The sequence below is a fragment of the Zonotrichia leucophrys genome, chromosome 7 (genome assembly GCF_028769735.1).
Source record: "Zonotrichia leucophrys gambelii isolate GWCS_2022_RI chromosome 7, RI_Zleu_2.0, whole genome shotgun sequence".
In the NCBI taxonomy this organism is placed as follows: Eukaryota; Metazoa; Chordata; class Aves; order Passeriformes; family Passerellidae; genus Zonotrichia; species Zonotrichia leucophrys.
The window spans coordinates 3857550-3881416 of NC_088177.1; the positions used below are offsets into that span (position 1 = coordinate 3857550).

At 39.8% G+C, this 23867-nt stretch overlaps 1 protein-coding gene across 6 annotated transcripts in view; it reads left to right on the forward strand.

The window, feature by feature from the left end:
• The window catches only part of GTDC1 (glycosyltransferase like domain containing 1), a 191852-nt gene that overhangs the window by 44847 nt on the left and 123138 nt on the right, over nucleotides 1-23867 (forward strand). For all 6 annotated transcript variants that reach the window (XM_064717984.1, XM_064717983.1, XM_064717982.1 and 3 more), the window contains exon 4: nucleotides 7963-8173. In XM_064717984.1, the coding sequence (XP_064574054.1) occupies nucleotides 7992-8173 (182 nt within the window). In that variant the 5' untranslated portion in view covers nucleotides 7963-7991. The remainder of the gene's footprint in view (nucleotides 1-7962; nucleotides 8174-23867) is intronic.

The following is a 23867-nucleotide window of genomic DNA, read 5'->3' on the forward strand; positions in this document are numbered from 1 at the left end:
AAGAGACCTTAAAGCTCATCCTGTTCCCAGCTCCTGCTGTGGGCAGGGCATGTTCCACCATCCCAGGTTGTTCCAAGCCCTGTCCAACCCAGCATTGGACACTTCCAGGGATCCAGGGCAGCCACAGCTTCTCTGAGCACCCTGTGTCAGGCCCTCACCGGGAAGAATTTTGTCCTCATATCTCATCTAACCCTCTCAGTGTGAAGCCATTCCCTGGCTCCTGTCCCTCCATCCCTTGTCCCCAGTCCCTCTCCAGCTCTCCTGGAGCCCCTTTAGGCTCTGGCAGCCTTCTCTTCTCCAGGGGAACACCCCCAGCTCTCCCAGCCTGGCTTTACCAAGCCCACATCTCTCTTGCACTGGGGACCCCAGAGCTGGATGCAGCTCTGCAGTTGGGATCTTGTGGGAGCAGAGGGGCAGCCATCCCCTCCCTCAACCTGCCGTCCCCATGGCCTTGGATGCAGCTCAGGACAGAGTTGGCTTTCTGGCCACCTGCCCTGCAAATTGCTCCTGTGTTTGGGTCCCCTCCCTGATTTCACAGCTGAACTCCATTTGACAGTGGATCTCGTTGCATCCTTTTCATGGACTCAAGGTGTGACTGAAGAAGCAGATCCTTTCATCACATATTCAAGGGATACCTTCTGACTGCAAAAGAAGTCTGGCTTGTGCCCACTCAAGTGTTGCTGCCAAACATCTCAGGCTACCAAGCCTCATGTTGAAATTAACTCTTGCAATTCCAGCTTTTTATAAGAGCAGTTTAATTCCTCAGTCCCAAGTTCTATTGACACAAGAGTGATTTGGTCTTCGTTTATTATTTTGCTACTTCAAATTTGCTGAGGAAAACAAATCAACTTTTTGATGTGGGTTGATTTTTATTACCTCACAGAGTGACTAATGATGGCTTCTAGCAAATGCTTTGTCTTTTAATCAATTGGCTAATATGCACTGTAGACTGTGACTTTCAAATAAAATTAGTTAAAATATTTGTGACTTTTTAAAAATGAATACATATGGTCTTTAAACTGGCCATGAACGCACATTGTAATTCTTACCTTCTGTACAGAAACTGGTCTGAAGCTCAGAGCGTGTGGAGCACATTTCTCATCATATTCCTAATAAATCGGAGGAATTTCAAAATGCCAGCCCATTATTACCAGATTGGGACTTTTTCTATAATAGGGAACTAGCAACTAATATGTCTCCTGTCAAGTTTAAAAATAGTGCTACATCTCCCATTACCACACCTATTAGTTCCCTCTCCTCTCAGAGATACTCTAAATCAAGGATCCTTCATCTGTTTAAACCTAATGTAAGCCTTCAGCATCATCAGTGCTATCAAATTTATAGTCATAGGTGCAGCACTGGAAATGTTGAGTCCTGTAACCTGTGTTGATCCTTCATGTGCTGTAAACACACTGCAAATAAGTTGGATAAAGTCAACATATCATTTAACAACTTTAGCAGTCTGTTAAAATCAGTTTTCATTTTTCTAGGCTTCTGAATTACATGGCAAATGGGAGCTTATAATTAACTGTTAAATCAGAATAACTAATTTTCTCTCAGATCCAATTGCAAACCTGGCATACTCTTATGAGAGGTTATACTCTCATATTAGAGCTGTATTTTTTTTTATTTTGCCTTGTTTAAAAAAATCCTGTTAGTGGTGGAAGAGCTCCTCAAAATAATGTAAAACTTTTTGCGAAGATAATTATTTAATATCTTGTGCTCTGCAGCATACTCATGTCAACTTCTATAAATCTATGTGGATCATTAAAGGGAGGAGACAGAGGAACAAAGCCTGTGGAAGAGTTAATTTGGTTTGTTGGTGATGGGTTATGGTGGCTGTGGTTGTTTTCTTGGCAGAGGATGGCCCTGGTTCTCCATCACACCTTCTGTGTCTTTCCCCCTTCTGGATGGCCCTGGTTCTCCATCACACCTTCTGTGTCTTTCCCCCTTCTATCTTGCTTTTCTTTGGAGGAAAATTTTATCCTAATTAAATATTAACAATGCTTAATTTGCCCTTGTAAAACTGAATTTGTGAGGGTAGTTTACAAAGTACTGAGTATCCCTCATGCCCTGTCCTGAGTAGTATTTAGTCCCATGCATACAATTTAGGAAGTCAATTAGACACAAAGAAAGCAAGTTGCATATTGTAATTGCCATTCCAAGTGTACTGAGGGATCAGCACATCAGTCAGGGAAATTTCCCTGAAATATATCTTTGGAGTGCTGTGCTCCATGGGGGCATGGAGGCTTCCCCACAGAGGTAGCTTTGACTGTTGTGGTTTTGAGTTAACCATAAATGTGATGCACAGATGTCTTTCTCCACTGGAAAAAAAAGTATAAATTGCAATAATTTATTCAGTATAGATTAAGATCTTCAAAGATGTTGATTGAGGATGGCTAGAAGTATAGATGCAGAATATTTATGATAGTCTCAGACTGTGTTGGGGAAGAAGGTAAAAAGAAAATTCTGGGGATTAATTTTTTTTGCTTTTCTGTAGCTGGAACAAAACCAAATTTAATTTACAACAGAAAATTATGACGGTCATTAGTGCCTTTGCCTAGATAAAATAGTAAAACAGTTTAAATTCTGAGTTTTAAAATGTGTACACTGCATATACATTAACATCTTTTTCCTAAGGATTTATAGCAATATTGTTAACTTAGCATTCACAGGATAGTGTGCAGAGTTTACAGCATGTTACTTTCTAAATGCATAAACTCTGAAAGGAGCCTTAATTGTCTCTTGTGTCAGGGTGTCTCTGGATTGATAGCCATGGGACATCTTAAAAATCTTACAATTCCTGCTGCTCCATCTCAGGGTTGAAAACACAGACATAAGAATTGAACCTGGAAGTCCTCACAATACGATTAAGATCAAACCAATTCTTTAAAAATTATGTTGTTCGCAATTCTGATTGCATCATAGAATCACAGAAAGGTTTGGGTCGGAAGGGACCTTAAGCCTCATCCAGTGCCACCCTCTTCCATGGGCAGGGACACATTCCACTGTCCCAGGGTGCTCCAAGCCCCATCCAGCCTGGCCTTGGACACTTCCAGAGATCCAGGGGCAGCCACAGCTGCTCTGGACACCCTGTGCCAGGGCCTGCCCACCGTGACAGGGAAGGATTTCCTCCCAGTTTCTAATGTAAACCCATCTTCCTTCAGTTTAAAACCATTCTCCTCGTTCTGTCACTCCATGCCCTTGCATGTGTAGCTCATAAGTACGGTAAAAATGAGATGTGGTATTTTAGCGAAACCAAAGCAGGCCAGGAAATCCATGCAGGTTTCATTCCTTGCTGCCTCCAGGTAATGGTAAATTTTGGTGTTCTGTAGGTGTTTGCAGCTCTCAGGTTGTGTACATAGTCCAGACTGTGGTTTATGGGTGTCACCAGTAAATTAATGTTACTGCTGCTCAGCCATCCAAATACAGGTGAACAATTTTGGTCTACCACATTCTCAAAAGAAGTGGAGGTTTTCTTGCTTTTTCCAGTTGGTTTATATAAAAGATAAATTGTCATTCTCGCTTATGCAGTTTAGTAATGACAAACCTCAGAACTGGTACTTTTGGGTGATCTAAATACAAGTTAAATTTTGGTTAAACATTGAGATGTGATTGTGTTTAAGGTACAGCTTTGGGGTTTCGGTGAGTCACTGTCGTGAGTGGGAGGGCAATGCAGGCTCTTTCAATCTCTGGGTGTGTATTTACAGCACATCCCAATTTCAGGTAGGGATGGGAAGGAGAAGGGACAGAGGAGGAAAGGTGAGGACTCTCAAAAGTCCTTTGGAAAATCACATTTTATTGCAGTGTGGAACATGGAAATTTTTTGCCTGTCTCAGCCATCGCAGCGAGCTTCTGTGAAACCATCAAAGGTTTAAGTATGTTGATGTCCACAGGTTGTACCTGGTGGGTTTTGCAGTGGGTTGAGTTACGACACTCTGAACCACGTGTGCTCGGATACGGCGGCGGAATAAATTTCTCATATGTGTGGGACTGTGACGGTTAAAACAATCATTACTGAAACCATATACCTTATTTCCTGTAACTAATAGCAGATCTCTACCTGTGGAATATATTAACAATTATTCCTTTGGGTTTGGATGGTTGCTCAGCTGTTTTGTTGGACAGATATTTAGACGTGGTCTGTAATTTATGTTGTCTGAGTACGTCAATGAACAGAGCTAATTATGGCTTCCTGATGTGAGCTGTGCTGATGTTTGTGAAACCACACTTCTGCATATAAGAGTGAATGTGTGTTCTTTAATAAATTGTGGAAAATGATGGGTTTTCTCTGCCTAGGTTGGTTAACAAAAATACCTAAGTTGGCCTTCACCTAGAGTTTAAAAAGAAGCCATGGTTTTGTGTCTGGTTGAACAGTTAATCCTTCCATGCCTTTAAAGATAATTTTTATTTATTACTCTGTGCAGTACTCAGATTTCCTTTTAAAAGGAAATTACTGGTTCAAACAGCAGTGGCTCTTTCAGGGACTCCATCACTTGCCATGTTTCAGTGTGGGGTAGAGCTGCAGCAAGTGACAAAAGTCCTGGCTGAATGTCACCATGAGCTTCTGGCTTTGAGACAGCACCTAATTACCCACCTACACTTCTCAGTACTTCAATATACCTCTGTATTAGTCATGTCGTTTGGACACTGTTAGCACTTTGAAGGATTTTTTTTTTTTTTCAGATGTGTAATGTGTATCCTGAGGAATGTGCTGCTCTGTATGGTAAAGACAGAGTAGGAAATTTTCAAAGGAAAGGATCCTGCAGCCGTGTGGATGGGGTTGAGCTGTTTGAGGAACACCCAGGATTGCTGGCTCCAGAGAGGAAATACTGTAATGAGAAAGGGGAAGCAGTTCTGTTTTTCTAATATTTGTTGTTTTCTTTGAAATGGGGAAAAGAATACCTGGAGTGATTTATATTTAATTGAGGATTGCATTCCATCAGATATGGTGAATGTTCTCAGGCCATTTATCAGCTGTGTCTTTTGGAGACCTCTGAGGAGTTTATGGTACATATTTACCTTAACTTGGCTGGGTCAAGGGAAATAAAGCAAAAATAATAGCTGTTATTTTTGTATGTGAACAAAACTGGAAGTCATGTGGGTGAAATATGAGCCAAACGACCGTGTCCTACCTCCTCTGTGTCTTTCTAAGTACAAGAAATTATTAGTTATATGTAATATAATTTCCTTAGCATTATCAGTGTATCTTTTAAAAACAGAAGATTTATTGACTTTTAAGTTGCTTCATCTAACTCAAGCCCTGAAGTGAATGTGACATATATTGTACTGCCATTATCCTTTAGTAGTATCTTATGTAGGTAGCATCTTATTTTGAAAAAACAAACGACAAAAAGGAATAAAATAAACCACATACTGCTTCTTAAATAACATTATAACATTTTTTCTGAATTGAATTTGGTGTATATTGCTGGTAATGTACAGAGATCACACAACAACAGAATCCTACAAGTGCTAGTGAGGATTTCCATAAGCAGTACCTACATTTTTTTGGAGCGAGTGAGTTTTGTAAGAAAACCTTTGAGCTTTAGGTCGTCTCTGAAAAAAAATGTGTCATTGCTGATTGTCACCCTCATGGGCTGCTGCCACGGGGTCTATGAGTGTTATTGTGAAGAATTACATATCAAGAGCTATCTTAACACCCACTCCACGACACATCCACGATTCAACCCAGTTTCCCAATGTAAATAGCCAAAGGGAGTTTATTGTATAGTAATGCTGGTGTATTGCAGTTCCCCTAATAGATCTAAAGGTAGGTAAATGCAGAATAATGAAGTAAATGTCAGGGTCTTTAAGCAGGAGGAAACACGAGGACTGAGCAATCTCTTACCGTCAGCATGTACAGTCATTCTCTGTTCCCGTGAGGGATGTACAGTGAAAACTGGTGCAAAATAAAACCAAAGAGCACAGTGTGGGTTCAGCTAAACCTGGTGATAAAACCAGTTTCAGAACTAGTCTGGTGAAGTGTGATCTGATCAGATGCTTCATGAACAAATTGCTTTATTAGTGATACTGCTAATGATTTGTAAATTAGTTGCAAGCCTCCCTGAGTGACTGACTCAGTGGCATTTACCAACTTTTTCACACACCCCGTTTTTAGGGGCTGAATTTATAAAACGCTTCCCTTTAGTCCTTTGAATTAAATTTTCGGTGGCATTTGATGACAAGCATAGCATGATTAATTACAAATTGTTCTTTAGGTGAATAGTGCAGATTCTAAGCCACAGCTTGTGTTTTTATAGCAGTTATTACCCTGCAGGCTCCAAAAGGGCTTTGGAGGAGAGAGTATGATTTTGGTTACATCATTGTAAATTCAGAAAACGTCAGTGATCTCAAAAGTGTGATTTTTTTGAAATTAGGTCAGTGGAAAAGAGATCAGAAACTGCTTTGCTACCTGAAAAGAAGCAAGCTCCAAAATGGAGTGAAGTATCTGCTTCCAGATGGCTTTCCTTTTGGTTTGCAAAGAACGCATTTATTAAAACAAGTAATTTATTTGAAATATTATGGAGGAGTGAATAATAGAGCAAATGATAACCTGAATCCAGGCTGGATTAGGACAAGAAAGTTGGAGCCTGGAATGTTTTTTCTTTTGCTCATTGTTCCATGGTGACCCAGAAGCTCTACATCGCCATTTTGCCTGGCTCCATGGTGGGCCAACAACAAAAAATAAACCCAAAGGTTTATTATGTTTTGTCTCCCAATTAAATTGATTCAGTGTTTGGATTTTTGTTGCTGGTTAACTGATCTTTTGCCACAGTGCACTTAAAAGGCTTTTTGTTTGTTTTCTGCCCTCTGATTACAGAATACATAATATTTTTAACCTGATCTTGAATCAAACTGAATTTCTCAACTATGGTTGAGATGATTGAGATTTTCAGGACAGTATATAGTTCTCCGTTGAATTCTCATTTCTTGTCACCAGAGGTTTTGATAAGATAAGGATTACAGTCTGAAACCAGTAGAAATTGCAGGTCAGGAAACAGGTGTAAGGTCTTGCAATGTACATTGTCAAACACCAGTCTGGAGTAACTGAGTTTAGCAGGGAGTTCATCATTCTTAGGGAGTGTTGAGAGGGAAACCATCAGAGAGGTGTTTGTGGATGGTGAACACCTTTCAGGGTTTTGCTTTCAGCTGTTGTGTGTGGTGGCTTTGCTCGAAGCATGTGAAAAGCAGCTTTTGAGTAGCCCAGGGGTGTGACTCATGAGGGCGATGAGCAATAGTCACCCGGTTTTCATCTGTCCCCTCGCTTTGGGCAGCACGTTCTGCATCCTGTTTGTGAGCAGCTCTGTGGCTTTTTGTCTCAGAGCTTCCTTGAGCCTCCTCTGGTGTTCTCTTCCACCCACTTTGGAGTACTCAGAAGAAATAGGGTGGTTTACATCTCCTGTGGTTGCTGGGGTTGTGATCCCAGCTCCCAGCAATGCAGGAGGGTGTCCTGGGGAATGCCCCACCTGCATCTCCCCTCTGCTGCTCTCTGCCTTTAAATCTCTTACCCAAATCACTGTTACTGGCAACTGTTCTGGCTGAAGTGTGCTTGAATTACTCTTTAATTTTCTCTGCCACCAGGAAAAGGAGAATGAATGAATAACCTACATTCTAAGTTATGGAATAGTTGACTGTATTAGGGAGTTAGTGTGTAAAGTAAAGCTGTTTTTAAATATCGGATTGAAAACAAACCCATAAATTCAAAATACACTGTGTTCCTAAGTCTTGCACATTTTCATTCATTTAAAATTTGCAGACAGTATCTTTTAAAGGTCAAAATAATCTAGTCATCATAATTTCTAAGTTGCCTTTTCTGAAGTAAATTCATTAATATAATATTAAGGATATATTACAAGGCCTTGCAGTATATTTCTTCTTCTTCCAATATAATTTTAAGTAGTAACAATAACAATAAAGATATGTTTCTAAAGTAAAATACTTCTCTATTTTCGTTTTCAGGTTTCAGGCAGTTCTGAAGTACTTGGAAAATGAGTGTCCTTCTCATTGAACCCTTTTATGGTGGCTCCCACAAACAGCTGATGGATCTTCTCCAGGAAGAGCTACAAGAAGATTGTGTCCTCTGCACACTCCCAGCCAAGAAGTGGCATTGGAAGGCACGGACTTCTGCTCTTTATTTCATGCAAACAGTGCCAACAAGTTCTAATTACAGGTAACCAAGGGATTGAATAATTTTTAAACTCAAATTATGCAGATGCTTCAACCAGGTCTCTTGAACTCACTCCTTGTGTGTATGCAAGGGTGTACGTGAGAGCAATTAGGGGCTTGCAGTGGGCAGCACAGGTTTTTCTTCTTGGGTATAACTGAGAAATTGCATGTTTTATTTAGAATTTCCTTTGTCTTGCATCTCCAGTCCATGAGAGTCTCTCAATATCTGGGTGCCTGAATGTCTGTACATGTATGTGTATCTCTTATTTGAAATTTATCATGTGAGCTCAGTCATTCTGAAAGGTTTAAACTGTGCTTCACAGATTAGGCTGAGAGATGGCATAGATGTGAGCACTGCAAGCTTCCTCACGTGCCCTCCCATGTATCTATTAGCAAATCTGATTTATCAGTGTCCTGCTCAGGCTGACCTGGAGGATTAAGGGAGCAGTTTTATCTTAATGATGGTCCAGTTCAGTAACGTGCCAGCAACTGTGGGTGTCAATTATACATTTATGTAAGTAGCAAATTTCCATCAGCTAGAACCTGGGCTGATAAAAACGGGCGATTTAGGTCGACAAGATAGCTATCACATGGTGAGAATCAGCCCCTCCAGAGCCAAGCTGTCTCTAAACCCAGCAGTTTTGCTTGGCCTACCTGATCAGATGAGATGTGGCGAGGTGATTGTCTGGAGCAGTGAGATAGAGCTTTGCTCACAGCATGCAGAACATTGTGTGGGGACTCTGCACCTTCATGGGGGGAGGCTGTTCATGCACAGGGTTCTTTTAGCCCAAGCAGCTGCAGAATGAACTTCAAGAGGACTCTGAGCACACCTGAATGATGTGCCAACGAGTCACAGTTCAGAACTGGGTCTGGTATTTTTTACTTTGAGAGAGTAGGTGATTCCTGAGGAAGGAATATAATTTTTCAAGAGTAGATTTGTGCTGTAGAAGGCTGCATTTGCTTAGTGTTACCCAGCACAATGTCTAAGCCATCTTGGAACACATATTGTGTAAATGTACACCTTTCCTGTGCCTGCTTTTGGCTCCCATTTAAAATATTCTCCCACCTCAAGCCAAACGTTATAATTAATTTTCCCCGTTTTGTCTTGTGCGAGGCATTTAGTTTCCTCTTGCTTTCTTTTTGCAACAGTTTTGTTTTGGAGGAGTGTACATGACAAACTGTTATGTAAATTTGTCTTGTATCACAACCACATCCTCCAACGCATCACAATGTTATCTGTGTTCCTTCAAGGTCAGCAGCCCAAGCTGTCCAGCACTAACTGCATTAAACTAATCAGACATCACTCATAGACATACACTTCATTAGTTTAACTTACAGTTACATTGACCTAAGATAACTTAACTCCAATTTGTCAAGTAACCCACATCTTGGGGAAAGGGGGAGGGAGCGCTGACAAAAAAAAAAAAAACCCAAAAAAAGCAAAATCCCACAAAAAACCCAACAACCCAACAAAAAAACCTCAACCCAGCAGCCTGAAAACTCACTTGAAGTTAATAAACTTGCAATCTGTCATAGACTTATGTGCAAATACAACCTTTACTGACAGCAAATAAATCTGATCTAACCAATGGAGCATCTTAAGGAGAGGAAAGCGTTTTCTTTGCTGGTGCTGTTCGGGTTGGAGCAGAGGGAACCAAACAGTCAAAGTTGAAAAAGATGCAATGGTTAAAATAGAATTTGTACCTTGTCCTCGCAGGCAGCATAAAATTTTAGGATCAAGGGCTGATATGGCTGGTGAGAGGAAAACTGATTAGAGGTACCTTCTACTTTACTTGCACATTTTTAATGCTTGTTTTGTAATTGAATGTTTCGATTATTTTATTAAATTGAAAGTATGGGTGCATCACATGCAACCTAGTAAGGATGACTACTCTCTTATTAGAAAACACATTGATTAAAATTAATTTTAATCCTGTTATTTCTAAGCTTTCTAATAACCACTGAAGATCAGCTTCCCAGGTAGCAGTTTGTAAAGACAAAATTCCATTCTAAACTGGCAATACTGCGTGTTTAGAATTGCACATTTAAATATTTCAGCCTTCTTGTGGGGTTGTGGAAAATACCAAATTTGCATTACTTATAATACTGATATTATTTACAGAAAAACCCCCTTTGTTTTATAAGTGCTTTCCATAAATGTGACATTTCGTAAATACCTTGTTTTTATTTGTATATTTAGTAGTGCAGAAAGGTCACGGATATTTCAAGCGCAAACACTTGTGATAACGGAGCTGCCTTACTAAATTTTTATGTTCAAACTGTACTTTATTTCAAGATCCTGGTGTGTGTGAGAAGTAATAATGATGCTGTTGAGTCTGATTTAGATGTATTTTAGACAAGCAGTGTAGATATGTTTTAAGGAATTTAGAGTTCTATCCATATAAGCTGATTTTTGGGAGCAGAAGGTTTGTTAATTTAAATGTGACACTCAGCAAGTTAAGGAATAGTCTTAAAAAGTGCTTTTGAAACAAAGGATACAGTGCAGAGCTGTAGATGTTAAATTCAGACGTTCTACAGTGAGCAGAGAGTTTCTGTGATGAACTTGCTAATTGTTTTATCAGAGAACAGACGTGTCCTCCCTTGAGCACAAACGAAAGCTGAGCTGGTAACGAACAGGGCATTTAATGTTACTTTTGTGAACTGTACGGCCGCTCTCTTGGTGTGCAGGAACACGATGTTCCCAAGAACGTGGAGATCTCCCCGGGATTGTCACAGGGAGAAGGTGTCCTCACCCTCCACAGGGAACACACAGAGCTGTTACAGGAGGTAGATCTGACACTCAGTGTTAGATCTGCAGCACTGCCTGGATTTGTATTAATTCCCCAATGCAAAGTCTGCGCTGCATTTCTCCAGAAAAGTTTTGCTTTTCTGTTTCCTTGGCTTTGCTGAGCAATGTGTTAAACCAGCTCATGTTTTCCTTCTTCTCCTGAGAGGAGCATGGGAGCCCTGAGGAGTGGGAAGCCCAAGCATGCAGAATCTCTTCAACTTAGAAGGCCAGGAGGAGAATTTAAAGGTGGATCTCTTACCTAGAGATCTTGGAATGATCACATAGATTGATGTGCAGCAGCCACAGACTGAGTTTCAATTGCTGTAGAGTCACAGATGATTTTTCCCTAATTTGAAAGAAGGTGCTTGGATGTTGCGTTGGTACGAGGAGTTTCGTTCTTGTGGTGGCAGTTTCCAAATCACAGCATTTGAAGTGCGCTGAAAAAAGGGAAGAATTACTGTCTGCTTTCTCTAGACAAGGTTTTCAACCATCTGAGGGTTTTGTTAGCAGTTGGTGGGATATTATCTTCATTCTGTGGATTTGGAAGGTCCAGCGGAGCCTCCTCAGGCTGCTGGCACTCTGCAGAGCTGCTGTGCTCGCTGCTTTGTCTCCCAACTTCTCCAGACAGCTTCAGCCTCTTGATAAATGTGGGTGTCTGATCTTTAGCCTAAAGTTGTTTTCCATAACACACAGTGACTATTCTGTAATTCCAGAAAGCATGTAAAAGAAGAAATGTTTTTAGCCTTTTAAAAATTCTTAATTCAAGGAAAGTTCTCAAATTTGAAAATATTGTTGCACAATTTAATAAAAAACAAAAATGCTTTTTTTTCCATCTAATTATTTTCTTTATTACAGTGAGCAGTCTATTAAATTACAGATAGTAAAACATTGGTATGATACATTAGATGAAAGGAGTTTATCTTTTAGGAGCTATCCTCTACAAAATAATTCAGTCTCCAAAAACTTAGTATCATAAAACTGTAAAATAGAGTGACTAAATTCAGTGTAGCTTCCAGTGTGTTTTAATAGCACTGCTATATTATTTTAAATATATATATATAAATATTATGTATAACATTCAGTATTGCCCCCCAGGTAGCTGTTCATATGAATAAAGATTTTATTTGTAACAGATTCTAGCCCTGAAATACCCCTAGGGTAAATGTTAGCATATATATACCCCTTGATATCTGACAACTATATTTTAAAGACAAATTCTGTGCTTTTTACGTTTTACAAAAGAGAAAACAAATTATTGTTTTCAATTAATAGAGCTCTTGGAAAAAACCCCAACCTGGGGTGGTGTTCAGCAAAGGAGAGTGCATTTCAGCAGTATATAATATAGATGTGGTTGTTTCTTGATTTTTTTAAAATATTCTATTAAATTACTAGATTTTAGACTGTTTCAGATCTGATACTTCTGTTCTATTCTATAAGCAGAAAATGCATTATTATAGAGTGAATTCTGGTGGGCTGTGTCCCCTAAATATCTTAAAAAAGCAACCCTTTAATTTTTTTTTCCAGTGAGTATTTCAATCCTACTGAAAGCATAACACTGTGGGGATGTGTGACCATTTGCAAGCTTGAGGATTTAACTGTTTTCTAGATATTTTGCTTTCAGAAACATTCCTGCATGCCCTGGAGTAGGTGTTTGAGGATGTAACTCAAAGCAGGGCAGGGCAAATTTCATTAAATCTGAATACATAGATACCCATTTGTGCTGGAAACATTCCTGCCTGTTTACATCTTTCTATAAAATACTGGAAATGTTTATAAAATCTTTGTAAGAATTGCAATAATTTGTCTTGTATTAGAGGCTGTCCTAGAATTTGACCCTCATAATGCTCAGGTAAGGAATAAATACATTATATGTATGAATAGTACATAAGTTAAAAGAAGATAACAAATTACCTACAAATTAAAAGAAAAAGTTTATCTGATAGTGTTTGGGATTTTTTGGGCATATTTTATGGTGTTTGCTTCTATAAATAGGTGAATAAACATAAATCTGATTCATAGCATTAGCTGCTAAGAGTGTGTATTTTGATGTTGCTGCTCAAATTCACTGCATTTGAAGATGGGATGTGCCTCATCTCTTTGGAACTACTGAATAATTTTCTACCCAGAGGTTGTCTTGGTTTCACCCCATGTCTTTGCTCTTTGTGTTTTAACTGCAGTTTTGTGTGGGGCACAGTGGGATGTGCTCCTGGACAGGAAGGGAATGTGCTCCTGGAGATCCCTTGTGCTTTTACGAGCTGATGTAAAGGCAGGAATATATAAGGTGATATATGTAATATCCAATATGCCATAAGGACAGGGTTCAGGTCTTCTGGAAACGCATAATCACAGACTGGGTTGGGTTGGAGGTGACCATGTCATTCCAACCCCTTTGCCATGGGCAGGGGCACCTTCCACTAGACCAGGTTTCTCCAATCCCTATCCAAGCTAGCCTTAAACACTTTTTTGATTAAAAATACCACCTGGGTGTAACTCACTGACGGGTACAAATCTCCACATTCTCACCTTGTTGTGGAGGTGCCCAAAGGAAGGTGTGGGAGCCCCTGCTTCGCCCTGCGCTCCGCTTTTCCGCTCCCTCACTGAACAAAGGGTCATTGCTGCTTTAATTCCATTAGTGCTAAACTTGCTCGCGTTTTTCCCCCCGAACAAACCATTTTGAGTTCACCCAGGTTAGTTCACACGGGCTGGTGCAAACGCACACACGTTTGTCCTGCCCACGCTCCGAGGGAGCTGGCTGGGAGTTCGCTCCGCTCCGGGGGCCAGATGGCCGTCCTAGCACCACGTTGAGCCTCAACCAATAAACCCTACTGAGATACGAGACACAGGCACCATGTACTGAGCTAAAACAACTTGGTGACTTCTGACCAGAGCTGGCTGGTGTCCAGCCAGCTTTGAGTGTAAGCACAGAGAATATACGTCCATATGGAATGGCACGAAGCTCCACCGCTCGGCACAGATGATGCCCTCCACTGCTGTAGCCCTGGATAATAGAGGGTGTCCCAGCCTGGATAAGGGGTGTGAAATTCTCTCTGCTGAGGGAGGACTTGGAGGCCATCTGATGCTGGAAAAACGTAACATGGGAATGCGTGTGTAAAACTGGGTTTTGTTTGATTTAGGTTAATATCGCCCCGAACCTGTTCTGGAAGCTTCTTCTGAAAAATGTTAACAGTCAAAGATAATTTGGGAAGGGGAGCATATTATCAAATGGATTTGAAAATTATTTTTAGCAGAATGTTATATAAATCAAGGTGTGAAAGTTAGCAGAAAAAGGGTTTGGAAACACAATTAATTTGCTTTTTTATAAATGGTAAAGATAGTGTAAATAAAAGCAAATGATTAAATAATTGGTAAAAAAAAAATTAATCCGGCAGGCTTAACCCAGTAAAAAATAAAGTAAAAAATTAGGGAGTGTCTAGAGGCAAAATCACTTCCTATTGAGGATAACAGCACTGCTGTTGTTTCTCTGCTCACAACCAGACTGCGAAAATTTCCTTTTCAATGTGATGGAGAGAGGCTGCCTGAAAAGTTTTTGTGAAGCTGATGAAGGAGGTGGGATGTCCTTTTGAGGGAGATGAATTCTCTTGTTCTGAAGGGCCAGAAACAATGCTCTGGTGCTCAAAAGTCCTTGTACAGCACCATGATTTAAGAACAAATGTTTTTTTATTCTTAGCTTTGGCTGCCGAAAAACTTGGAGGGGGCGATCCAATAAGAACAGCAAAAAAATCTTCTAAGAACCAGGACAAAAAAACCTCCCAAGTAAACTACCTGAAATTTATTCAGGCAGACAGCAATGTGATCTTAAACATTCACTTTGCATTAATCAACTTTGCCTCAGATAAAATGCTGGCAGATGGTAGCTATTCATTTTAAAAGTGACAGGTTTTCTTTACGTTTTTGTGTGGAAACCCCCACATGCACTCTTCCCTCCAAAAACTTTACTTGGTTAATTTGTCCAACATGCTTTTTTATTTTTTTTTTTCCCCTTAAACACACTCCCATTATTAGGCAATTTCACAATTTGGATGGTTAAAAGAGGGTTTAGATGAGTTTAAATGCAGGCTCCTTGCTTTGAAGTCAGGGGAAGTGCATATCTGGGAGCTGGGTTTTGGCAGAAGTGAGCTGGGGGTGATGGGGACGATGCGGGGAGAGGTGCGGGGCCGGCGAGGACGCGGGCTGGGACTGCTGGGTGATCTGTGCAAAGTGCTAATGTGAAGTGGCAGTTGTCTGTTTGATGTGTAAAAGATTTGCTGAAATTCCAGCAAAATATTCTGATGAGAGAAGGAAAGAACAGTCTGGGTTTTCAAACCCTAGCATGTGTTTTCCTTTATGTTCTCAAATGCCGGGTGAAATCCTTATTTTTCTTTCTAAAATGAATTTTATGAATCACCTGGAGAATTGATATTTACATTGCTGGCAGTAAAATGTAATGAAATTGTGCATTATGATTCAGTATTTCTGCACTTAGGATTTTAATGAGGATTTTATCTGTCCTTTTAAATGGTTGCTGTGTATATATTTTATTTCTAGATTAGTTATGGATTACATTTCTATTTTCAAATAACAAACATATACACTACTATATTATAAAGAATATGATACTTTCCACAATTCATTGTCATTCCAGCACATAACACTAATTTGATCTTGCAAAGGGAAAGTAAAAAAAGCTTTAGTTTGCATCTAATAAAGAGAAAAATATTGATTTTTCCCTTTTTTTTTGGTGCTGCTGTTTTTTTCCTAATATGAGGTTGATTTTTTTGCCTTTTTTTTTTTTACTAAGAAGTAAATATTACAAATTTTGTCAGATACTTGCTTTGCACATGATTTAGATTTATAGCTTTGTGTTCTGGTGTCATAAACAACTAATTTTCTTAATGAGTACCCACAACTAGACTGCGTTTTGTGAATTGATGCATGATGAAAAAGAATTTTACATTGTGCAAAGTGTTTTTAGCAAAGCAATTTTGGGAGAAGACCTGCCTCAGCACTAATGTAAATATAAATATTTTTGGGGTTTTTTGGGGTAAGCTTTAACTTGACCCAAACACACTGAAGTTTGAAAGTCTTGGTTCAGGCAGTTGTGACATCTCAGTTTCCAGTTTTCAACAGACTGAATCCAGAGGTCTTGCCTTACCTATTTCAGCCCTACCTGAGGGCCAGCTTTGATGGGGCTTGGAGCCACCAAGGTTCCCATGGCAGGGATTTGGAACTGGATGATCTTTAAGGTCCCTTCCAACCCAAACCATTCTGGGATTTTTTTCTACATCTGCTTTTCATGCCAGCCGAGGGCTGTCAGCACCTGCTGTGGGTGTCCATGAGTTTCAGTGTAGATTTTGAAGGTCCATGGTTGCTCTGGAAAATGTGTCCAAAGGTGTTTTCTGGTTTTATCTTGATTGCTCTGGGATTACAGGACTGACTGTCCCTAAGACAAGGCTGGGGTGCATTGGTTGCTCTCCAAGGGCATCCTCTCCTGATGCAGTGCCATCCAAGGGATTTGGGCCATAATCTTGGAGCCCACTCTGTGAGCTGAGCCGCCGTGGTGAGGGGGTTGTGGATGGATGGTTGCTTCCTAAATGACATTCTGTATCAAACAGAAATGTTAGTCTAAACATAAGCCACTTAATTTTGTAGATTATTATCTCATTCCTTCTCTAAATATACAACACATACTTAAGCAGGTGTTTTTGCCGAATTGTACCACAACGGAAAACATTTAATTTAGGATCAACTTCTGACTCCCCCATATCAGTTTGATCAATTTATTTCCTCCTCCTCTTCCCTTTAATACATCTCAACCTAGTATTGGTAGGCTTTGAGTCATTATGATGATGAATTTAACTTCCCTACAAAAAACAATTAGGAATACATCCATTGCATCTATTAATTGGAATATCTTTGATGAATACAAAGCAACTGAAAGGCTTTTTTTCTGCTCATCGTTCTGTAATGAAAATTTCCACAATTTCCTCATTCGCTTGGACAGTATTTTTCCTTTCTTGCCTTTGTCCTTTGTCCCTGTCTTTTCCTCCCTTCCTCCTGCACATTTACTCTGATGGTCCAGTGGACACAGTCATTTTAAAGAATGCTTTCCATTTCAGAGCACTGGCTGTTTTTATTGTTTATGTTTGTAACCTTGCCTTCTTGTTCATCATTTTTTGTTTTAGCTCTCTTAATTTCCATTTTACTTGTTGCACGCTTGAACTTGTATTTCTGTCTAGTTGCAACTTGACGTAAGAATGAAGGAAACAGCAGTGGACACAACTCAAAAGCAAATATGTGGTTTTCTTGTTGCAGAATAACTGGAAGAATTCATTCCTTTTAAGAGTATGTCAAAAGAATTATATGGGGAAAAATGTATTTAGAGGGGAGCTAATGTTTCTCTCACATCACCTTACCTGATGTAACTGCATCAGTCCTTTAAATTAATGATTTACCAAATGTTTTAAAAAGAAAAGGTGTAAATGATTATGGGTAGAACAATAGAAAATTCATTTCAAATTCTATTTTTCTTGCAGTTAAATGGCATTCTTACTGATTTCTGTTAACGTGTTTTCTTTGAGTGCTAATATTTTTTAACATCGCATACTCTGTGGAAAATTGTATGTATCTAGTTAGAATATGGAAAAATGTTCATGTATTAAGGTATTATGTAATAACATGAAAAAATTCTGAACAAGTAACTCTATGTATAATATATATGGAAAAACTAAAAAAAATGAAGGGGAGTAATTTGAGAACATCTGTAATTTTTTATTTATGTTAGAGAATATCCCATTTTTAATTAAAGATGGAATTTAAGAGTGATAAATGGTACCATTATCTAGTAACAGTTAGTTTGCAGGCATTTTTTTCCAAATGTTCTGCAGATTGCTGCAGGTTTGACAGTGCCTTTGGCTTTTGTGTGCAAAATGCATTTCCTGCTCGTGACAGAAGAGTTGTAACTCACTAAACATGGAGCAGTTAGCATGCATGGCGACATCTCTATGCTTAAACCCTGAGGAACTGAATTATTTTAAATTATTTTTAATGCAGAAATTTCCTGGTAGTCAATTTTATTAAAAGCCTAACAGTTAAAAATTTTATCTGTCAAATGCATTTTGAGAAATGTTGCTAAAGACACTAAAACCATGCAAGAAAAGGTGAATTTTGGGGGTGATTTTGGCAGGGTTTTGAAGTTGGGTTTTTTTTTCCTTTGGTAGTAGAGTGACCGTTTTCTTGTGTTTCTTTTCTTTTTTTTACTTTGCCACTTTGAATTCTTTCTTTGTCATTCATCATCCTCGACTAAAGTTGGTTCCAATTTATTGGTACATCCTCAGGTCTTAGCTGTGGGGTGTCAAAGTGGGAGGAAAAAAGTTGGGTAGGTGCTTTGGGAGGAACTTGAGTTACCATCAGATGTTGGGCACCTCTTGGTATTTGTGACCCTCAGTTATCCCAGGATCAAATCTCTGATGTCCTTGTGTTTCTCCATGACTTCCATGAACCTTCAAGGTCCTGACTGGGAGAAGTTCACTGGTGTGGGGTCAGCTGGCCATTGTGGTCGCTGATGGCTCAAGTGATGTTTTCCAGTCAAAAGGATTTTTTGGAAGAGGACTTGGTTTCACAGCCCTCATCTTTACCTCCTCCAGACTGTTGTGTTGTACCTACTCAAGGTGGAATCTGGCTTGCAGCAGAATTTGCCCTTCTGAGGTTTTGTACCAGAGGATCCTGTGGGCCCAGGTCTGGAGTTGGTTTTCAGTGGTTTCTGTGGCTGTTGGAGCATTCAGGTCTGAAGTAGCTCAGATCTTTTCCCCAAAAGCTCCATAGTCAGGAGTAGTAGGGAAAAGTATCAGATAAGAGTAAAAAAAAATCTGGAAAACTAGAGTTTAATGTAATTATTGAAAATCGCATCATGAGTTAGAAATAGTAAAACTTATATTTTCTTCCATTTTTTTTCTAACATGGAGCATAGAACCTGGAGCGTGGTCTTGCATTGAATTAAAATTCATTCTGGTGTAAACACACTGGAAAATATTTTTATATGGTTTTACATTTTAGTACAGAAGAAAAATATTAGATTTTAATCATAGACTCAGAATCGTTAAGGTTGGCAAAAACCTCTAAGAGCATCAAGTCCAACTGTTAACCACGCTATGCTATGATGAGTGGAATATAAATTCAGCATTAAAGTAAGCATCTGTACTTGAAAAATCCTAATTTCCAATGCTAACAGCTGCATGGAAGGTCATTGACATTGTGGAGTGCGTGGGGTCTCTGGGGCTCAGCGTGTTTGAAGTCAATATTTATGATGCCTCTGTACCTCCTGTCATTAGCAGGAGGTTTTCAAGGGACTGTTCTTAGATTATATTTTGCACATGGCTCTTGTTTTCCTAGATACTGATTGGAAAAAAGGGAAGGGTATAATAGTTTTCCTGTCTGCTGATGGGTGATGAGACCAACATGTTGGGGCCACGGGTGGAATCGGGGTGAATGAATTGGTGGCAGGGAGGGAGTTTGAGATGCTTGTGTGCTTCCTGCATTTTTAAGGAGTATAAGGGATATTTCAGCTGTTGAGATGAAGCTCAGCAGCTGCTCTGCAAACTCCTAATGGAGCAGGGGACTGGGTTTTCTTTATCTCCAGGGTTTTCCTCTGGTCACAGATACTGCTGGGGCTCCCCATTTCTCTTAACCCATAGTTTTTAAACAGCATGGTTGATATAGCGGAGTAATGAAAATGGGTTTTGTTGGGTAAAATGGGATTTGGAGACAATACTGCTGCCCATTAATTGCTAGGTACAAACTAAGACTCTGAATGATGAAGAGGAAGATACAAAAGCTGTGTGCACTGAGAAAATGCTTTGCTGTGCAGCCAAAGAGCTTTGCAACCACACTCTGGGTTCTTACAGCATCACTGTGGTATTTGCCTTCCCATTATCTCTTCAGTTCACTTTTCTATGGTGTCTGGTCCATGCCTATTTTATTTTGATTTTTATTTTATTTTTTAAAATATTATTTTTTTTGCCTTCCAGCATGTGGTTTAAAACTGTAGCTTCATTGACTCTTGCATATAATATCTTTCATTTTTGTCTTTGAAATCCAAAGGGGTGTTTATTGTGAGCAGTAGTGTATCCAAGGTAGAATATTTCATGTTTTTGCAGATTGCTAGTATTACATGCCAGAGCAGCCTTCTGACCATGAAGCCCAGCCACGTTTGTTCTATTAGCTGCACTTCAGAAGTATTTGTTTAGTTTTTTCCTCAGATGGATAACCAGTATGGAACATTCTGTCCACAGAAGTCTTATTAAAGAGGTTAGAGCATCCTGCTAATTAGAAAAAACTAATTAGGCAGATTGTTGAGCCTGTAACCAGAATTTTATATTTTAATGGATTTGAAATGCAGTGTGCTCCCTTTTCTTATTGTAAAACACACTTTCTTCCTTTTAAATGTCTGGAAACAATCTTTTTGAGGAGGTTATGCATTCAAAATAAGAAAGCAACAACATTTTAATTTTCGAATTTATTAAATAAACTGTATTAAATACACTGTAAAACTGGTGAAACCATTAATTCACATCAGCCTCTTATTGTGGCAGAAAAAATTTAGTTACTTTCCTGTTGGTAGGTTTCAAGTTTAACTGCCCCAACGAGGAGTTGAATTAAGTTCATGTGAAGAAACAATATAATTTGTGGCTGTGTTAAAATTAGACTTAGATGCTACAGGACTCACAAATTACTCTTTGCTACTTCAAGCTAAAATTCATTGACCACTGTTTCACTGAGCCTTGGGAAGTTTATCATGTTTAAAGCTGGATCCAGTCCATTTTGAGTGCTCTTGTAGTGCTGTTAGAGACTTTTGGTCTGGAAGCTGAAAAATGAGCTCGTTCTGTGCCATGGGGTGAACTGGAAGCAAAACCATCAGGGCTGGTTGGGTTTGCATGGTTCACATCTTAATTCCAGGTTTGCAAGGTACCATGTGGAAAGCAAGGCATGTTTGTGGCTGGGGACAAAACACTGGATTGGAGAAACATTTAAAATATATATATTTAAGATGGATTTCTCCCTAACATTTACTTTTGAACTCTCTTTCAACTGCGCCCTGCTACAAGCTTTAATTAGTCGTAACCTTTTTTTCAGGCTTGTCATTCTGCATTTTGCAAAATGCTCTGGCTCGCGGAGCGGCCGTGTGGCCGGGAGCCGTGGGCAGTGACCTGCAGTCTGTGTCAGGACCATCCTCTGAGATGTAACTCAAGGTACAGATGTTGCAGTGGGTGAGACAAGGTTGGCTGCCATCTGGAAGGTGGCCGTCTGCTCCCTCCTTTTGGGGGCCCCTGCCCCTTCCTGTCACAACCTGAGTCAAGACAATTCAGAGTCGCCTCTTTGAAGCCCGATTTGGGAATATTGGCTGGCCAAGTGCTTGGCACTTAGAGAAGTAAAGGGTTAGGAAGGGAGTAAAAACACTTCTAGACAAGATTTAGAAATGAGCTGTATGAAAGGACTTTAGTAAAGCAGTGGGGACTTAAGGTATGTAGCTCAGGTCTGGAAATTTAGGAGAAACCACAGAGCGAAGGGAGGTGCAGCTTGCTATGCTGACAAAAAAACAGGTGGAAATGTCCCATTGGAGCATGGAGCTTGCTATCATTTGGCTAATGCTTTAGGAAATATATGGAATCTCTACCACATGAAAACAGAACTGTGGATACAGGGACTGGAGGATGTAGCAATTAAATCCCTTTAAGGAAAGCCTTCCTTCTTCCAGTCCAAGGAGGCTGAAAAGAAGGTGAAAATATTGCAAGGCTTGTATTTGTGGTGTCAGTCCTGCACGGCCAGACCTCCTATATTTGCTGGAGTGTCAGCTCTGGCTTTGGCCAGTCAGATTTGTGATCAGCATCTGTGCTGACCTGTAGGTTCGCACCCTCCCACACTCCTGCAGTTCAGTCTTCAGCCTGAAACCTGGGACTGTTATCAAGCAGACAGGTCTAGGTAGTTAGCATGATGTCATGTCTCCTCATCGGTTTATGGAGCAGGGCTGAAATTTATGGCCATAAATATTTTAAATTGTTTTTGTTTGGCTTCTTGGGGAGAAGCATTTCCATGGGTGAGAGGTTGTTTTGTGAGAGGCTCCGCTGTATGACAGGTCATATGGATGGTTTCAGTACATGGGGAGCTTGCACCCCCTCAGTGTCATAGGTTGGAATTGTTAAAGGCACTTAACAGCTTTACAGATTCTTGTTTAATTACTGGTCATTATTCTGAAGTGGATGACTCATTTAGCCTGCAGTGATGGGAGGTGTTCTGGCCCTCTATGTAATTCTACACATACATATTTTTGCTCCTAAGCACCACAAAAATGTCTGTTTTCCTCTTGTATGTCTCATTTCCTGGGATAGTACAAAGAAAATGGATCTGAGAGGGGCTATGGAATGGGAAAGGGGATGTTGGGAACAAATTTGCGTCAATCTGGATGGCTCTTGGTGCATACCTGAACTCTGCCATTCAGTTCTCACCTGGAAGGGTGTGTAGTACTGTAATAAATTAATCATCTATTAGTCCATTCTTCTGTATTGGTATTTCAGATTAGAAAACAGGCAGTGTGAAATTCGGTGCTTAAAATGGTCTGACATGGTAAAGTGTTAATGTTTAAACCAGTTCTGGATTAGCTGTCATCAGCTTTTCTTCCCTCAGTTAAGGCTGTGTGTCCTTCACTGTGACCTCCTGTGTGTCCTGGTGAAGGCCCATTGCAGAAGTAGGGAATTTGAATTTACCAGTCTGTATCACTTGGTCTTGTTGCATGGAGATCTAAATAAATTTGCATTGATCTCAATAAATGGGGATGTTTTGAACCTTGACTTTCTAATGCTTCACAGTTGGGTGTTTTTTTCCCTGCTTTGTCAAGGAGGATGACTGTAGTAAGACCATGAGCTGATTACTCTCTGTATTAGATAATCATTTCTTAATGTGGGAGGGATATTAAGAAGAATAGATGTGAGTGCTCATGGAAAACTCTTTATGGAATAAGGTCTAAGCACTGCTGTTAATAGGATGCACATTCCCTTTCATGCTGAGTCAGGCAGAGCTTGGCTAAATATCCAAGACAAAAATGAAGGAGGTCTTAGACACACTTGCTAAACATGTGGTGACTCTGCTGTCTTTAAAAATTGTCACTTTTGCTGTGATTGCATTGTCACCTCTGGATTTTAGGTGGGCGGTAGCTGGAGTTTACTTAAAGATTAGCCCTTCTTCCATCTAGACCTGTCTCTGAAGTACCTCGTTGTTCCCCCACATCATGTGTTTGTCTTATGATGTGCCACTGGCAAATAATTATGGGTTTGATCTAAAATTAAAAAAACCCTTCCTGTTTTAAGTGTCCATGTCAGTGGCAGAGGCTGCTGGGTGCAGGGAGGAGGAGTGGAGGTTCAGGAGGGACATTGGGTGTCCTGATGGAGAGGCACTGCATCAGTTACCACCTGATCTAATCCTGGCTTTTCTTGGGAGAAGCCTGAATCATCACTAGAGATGAAATGTCTCTTTTGAATGAAAAACTAATTTGACAGATGCAGGCTTTTTCCCATCAGTGACATTTTAAAAAGAATCCAGAGAGTTTTGGGGGTGGCTGTTCAAGTTTGTTGAAGTCTCTTCAGTATGGAAAAATAGGGACTTGGGAATTAGAGTTAGCCTTAGAGTAAGATAAGATCTTTTGAAAGTACTTTTAGGGATTATTTTTTGTTTAGTTGGGGTTTTTTGGTTTTAAAAGTTTTTTTCTGGATTATGTAACTGAAGTCAGGACAAGATACTACAACTCTAGTTTGTATTTTATGGGGTGCTCTGAAGGATAATCTGGAGGATATTTGTAAGGGAAGTGGTAATAATAGGAGGATAGAAATACTGATTTTCTTTAAATTTTTTTTCTTAGGATTTT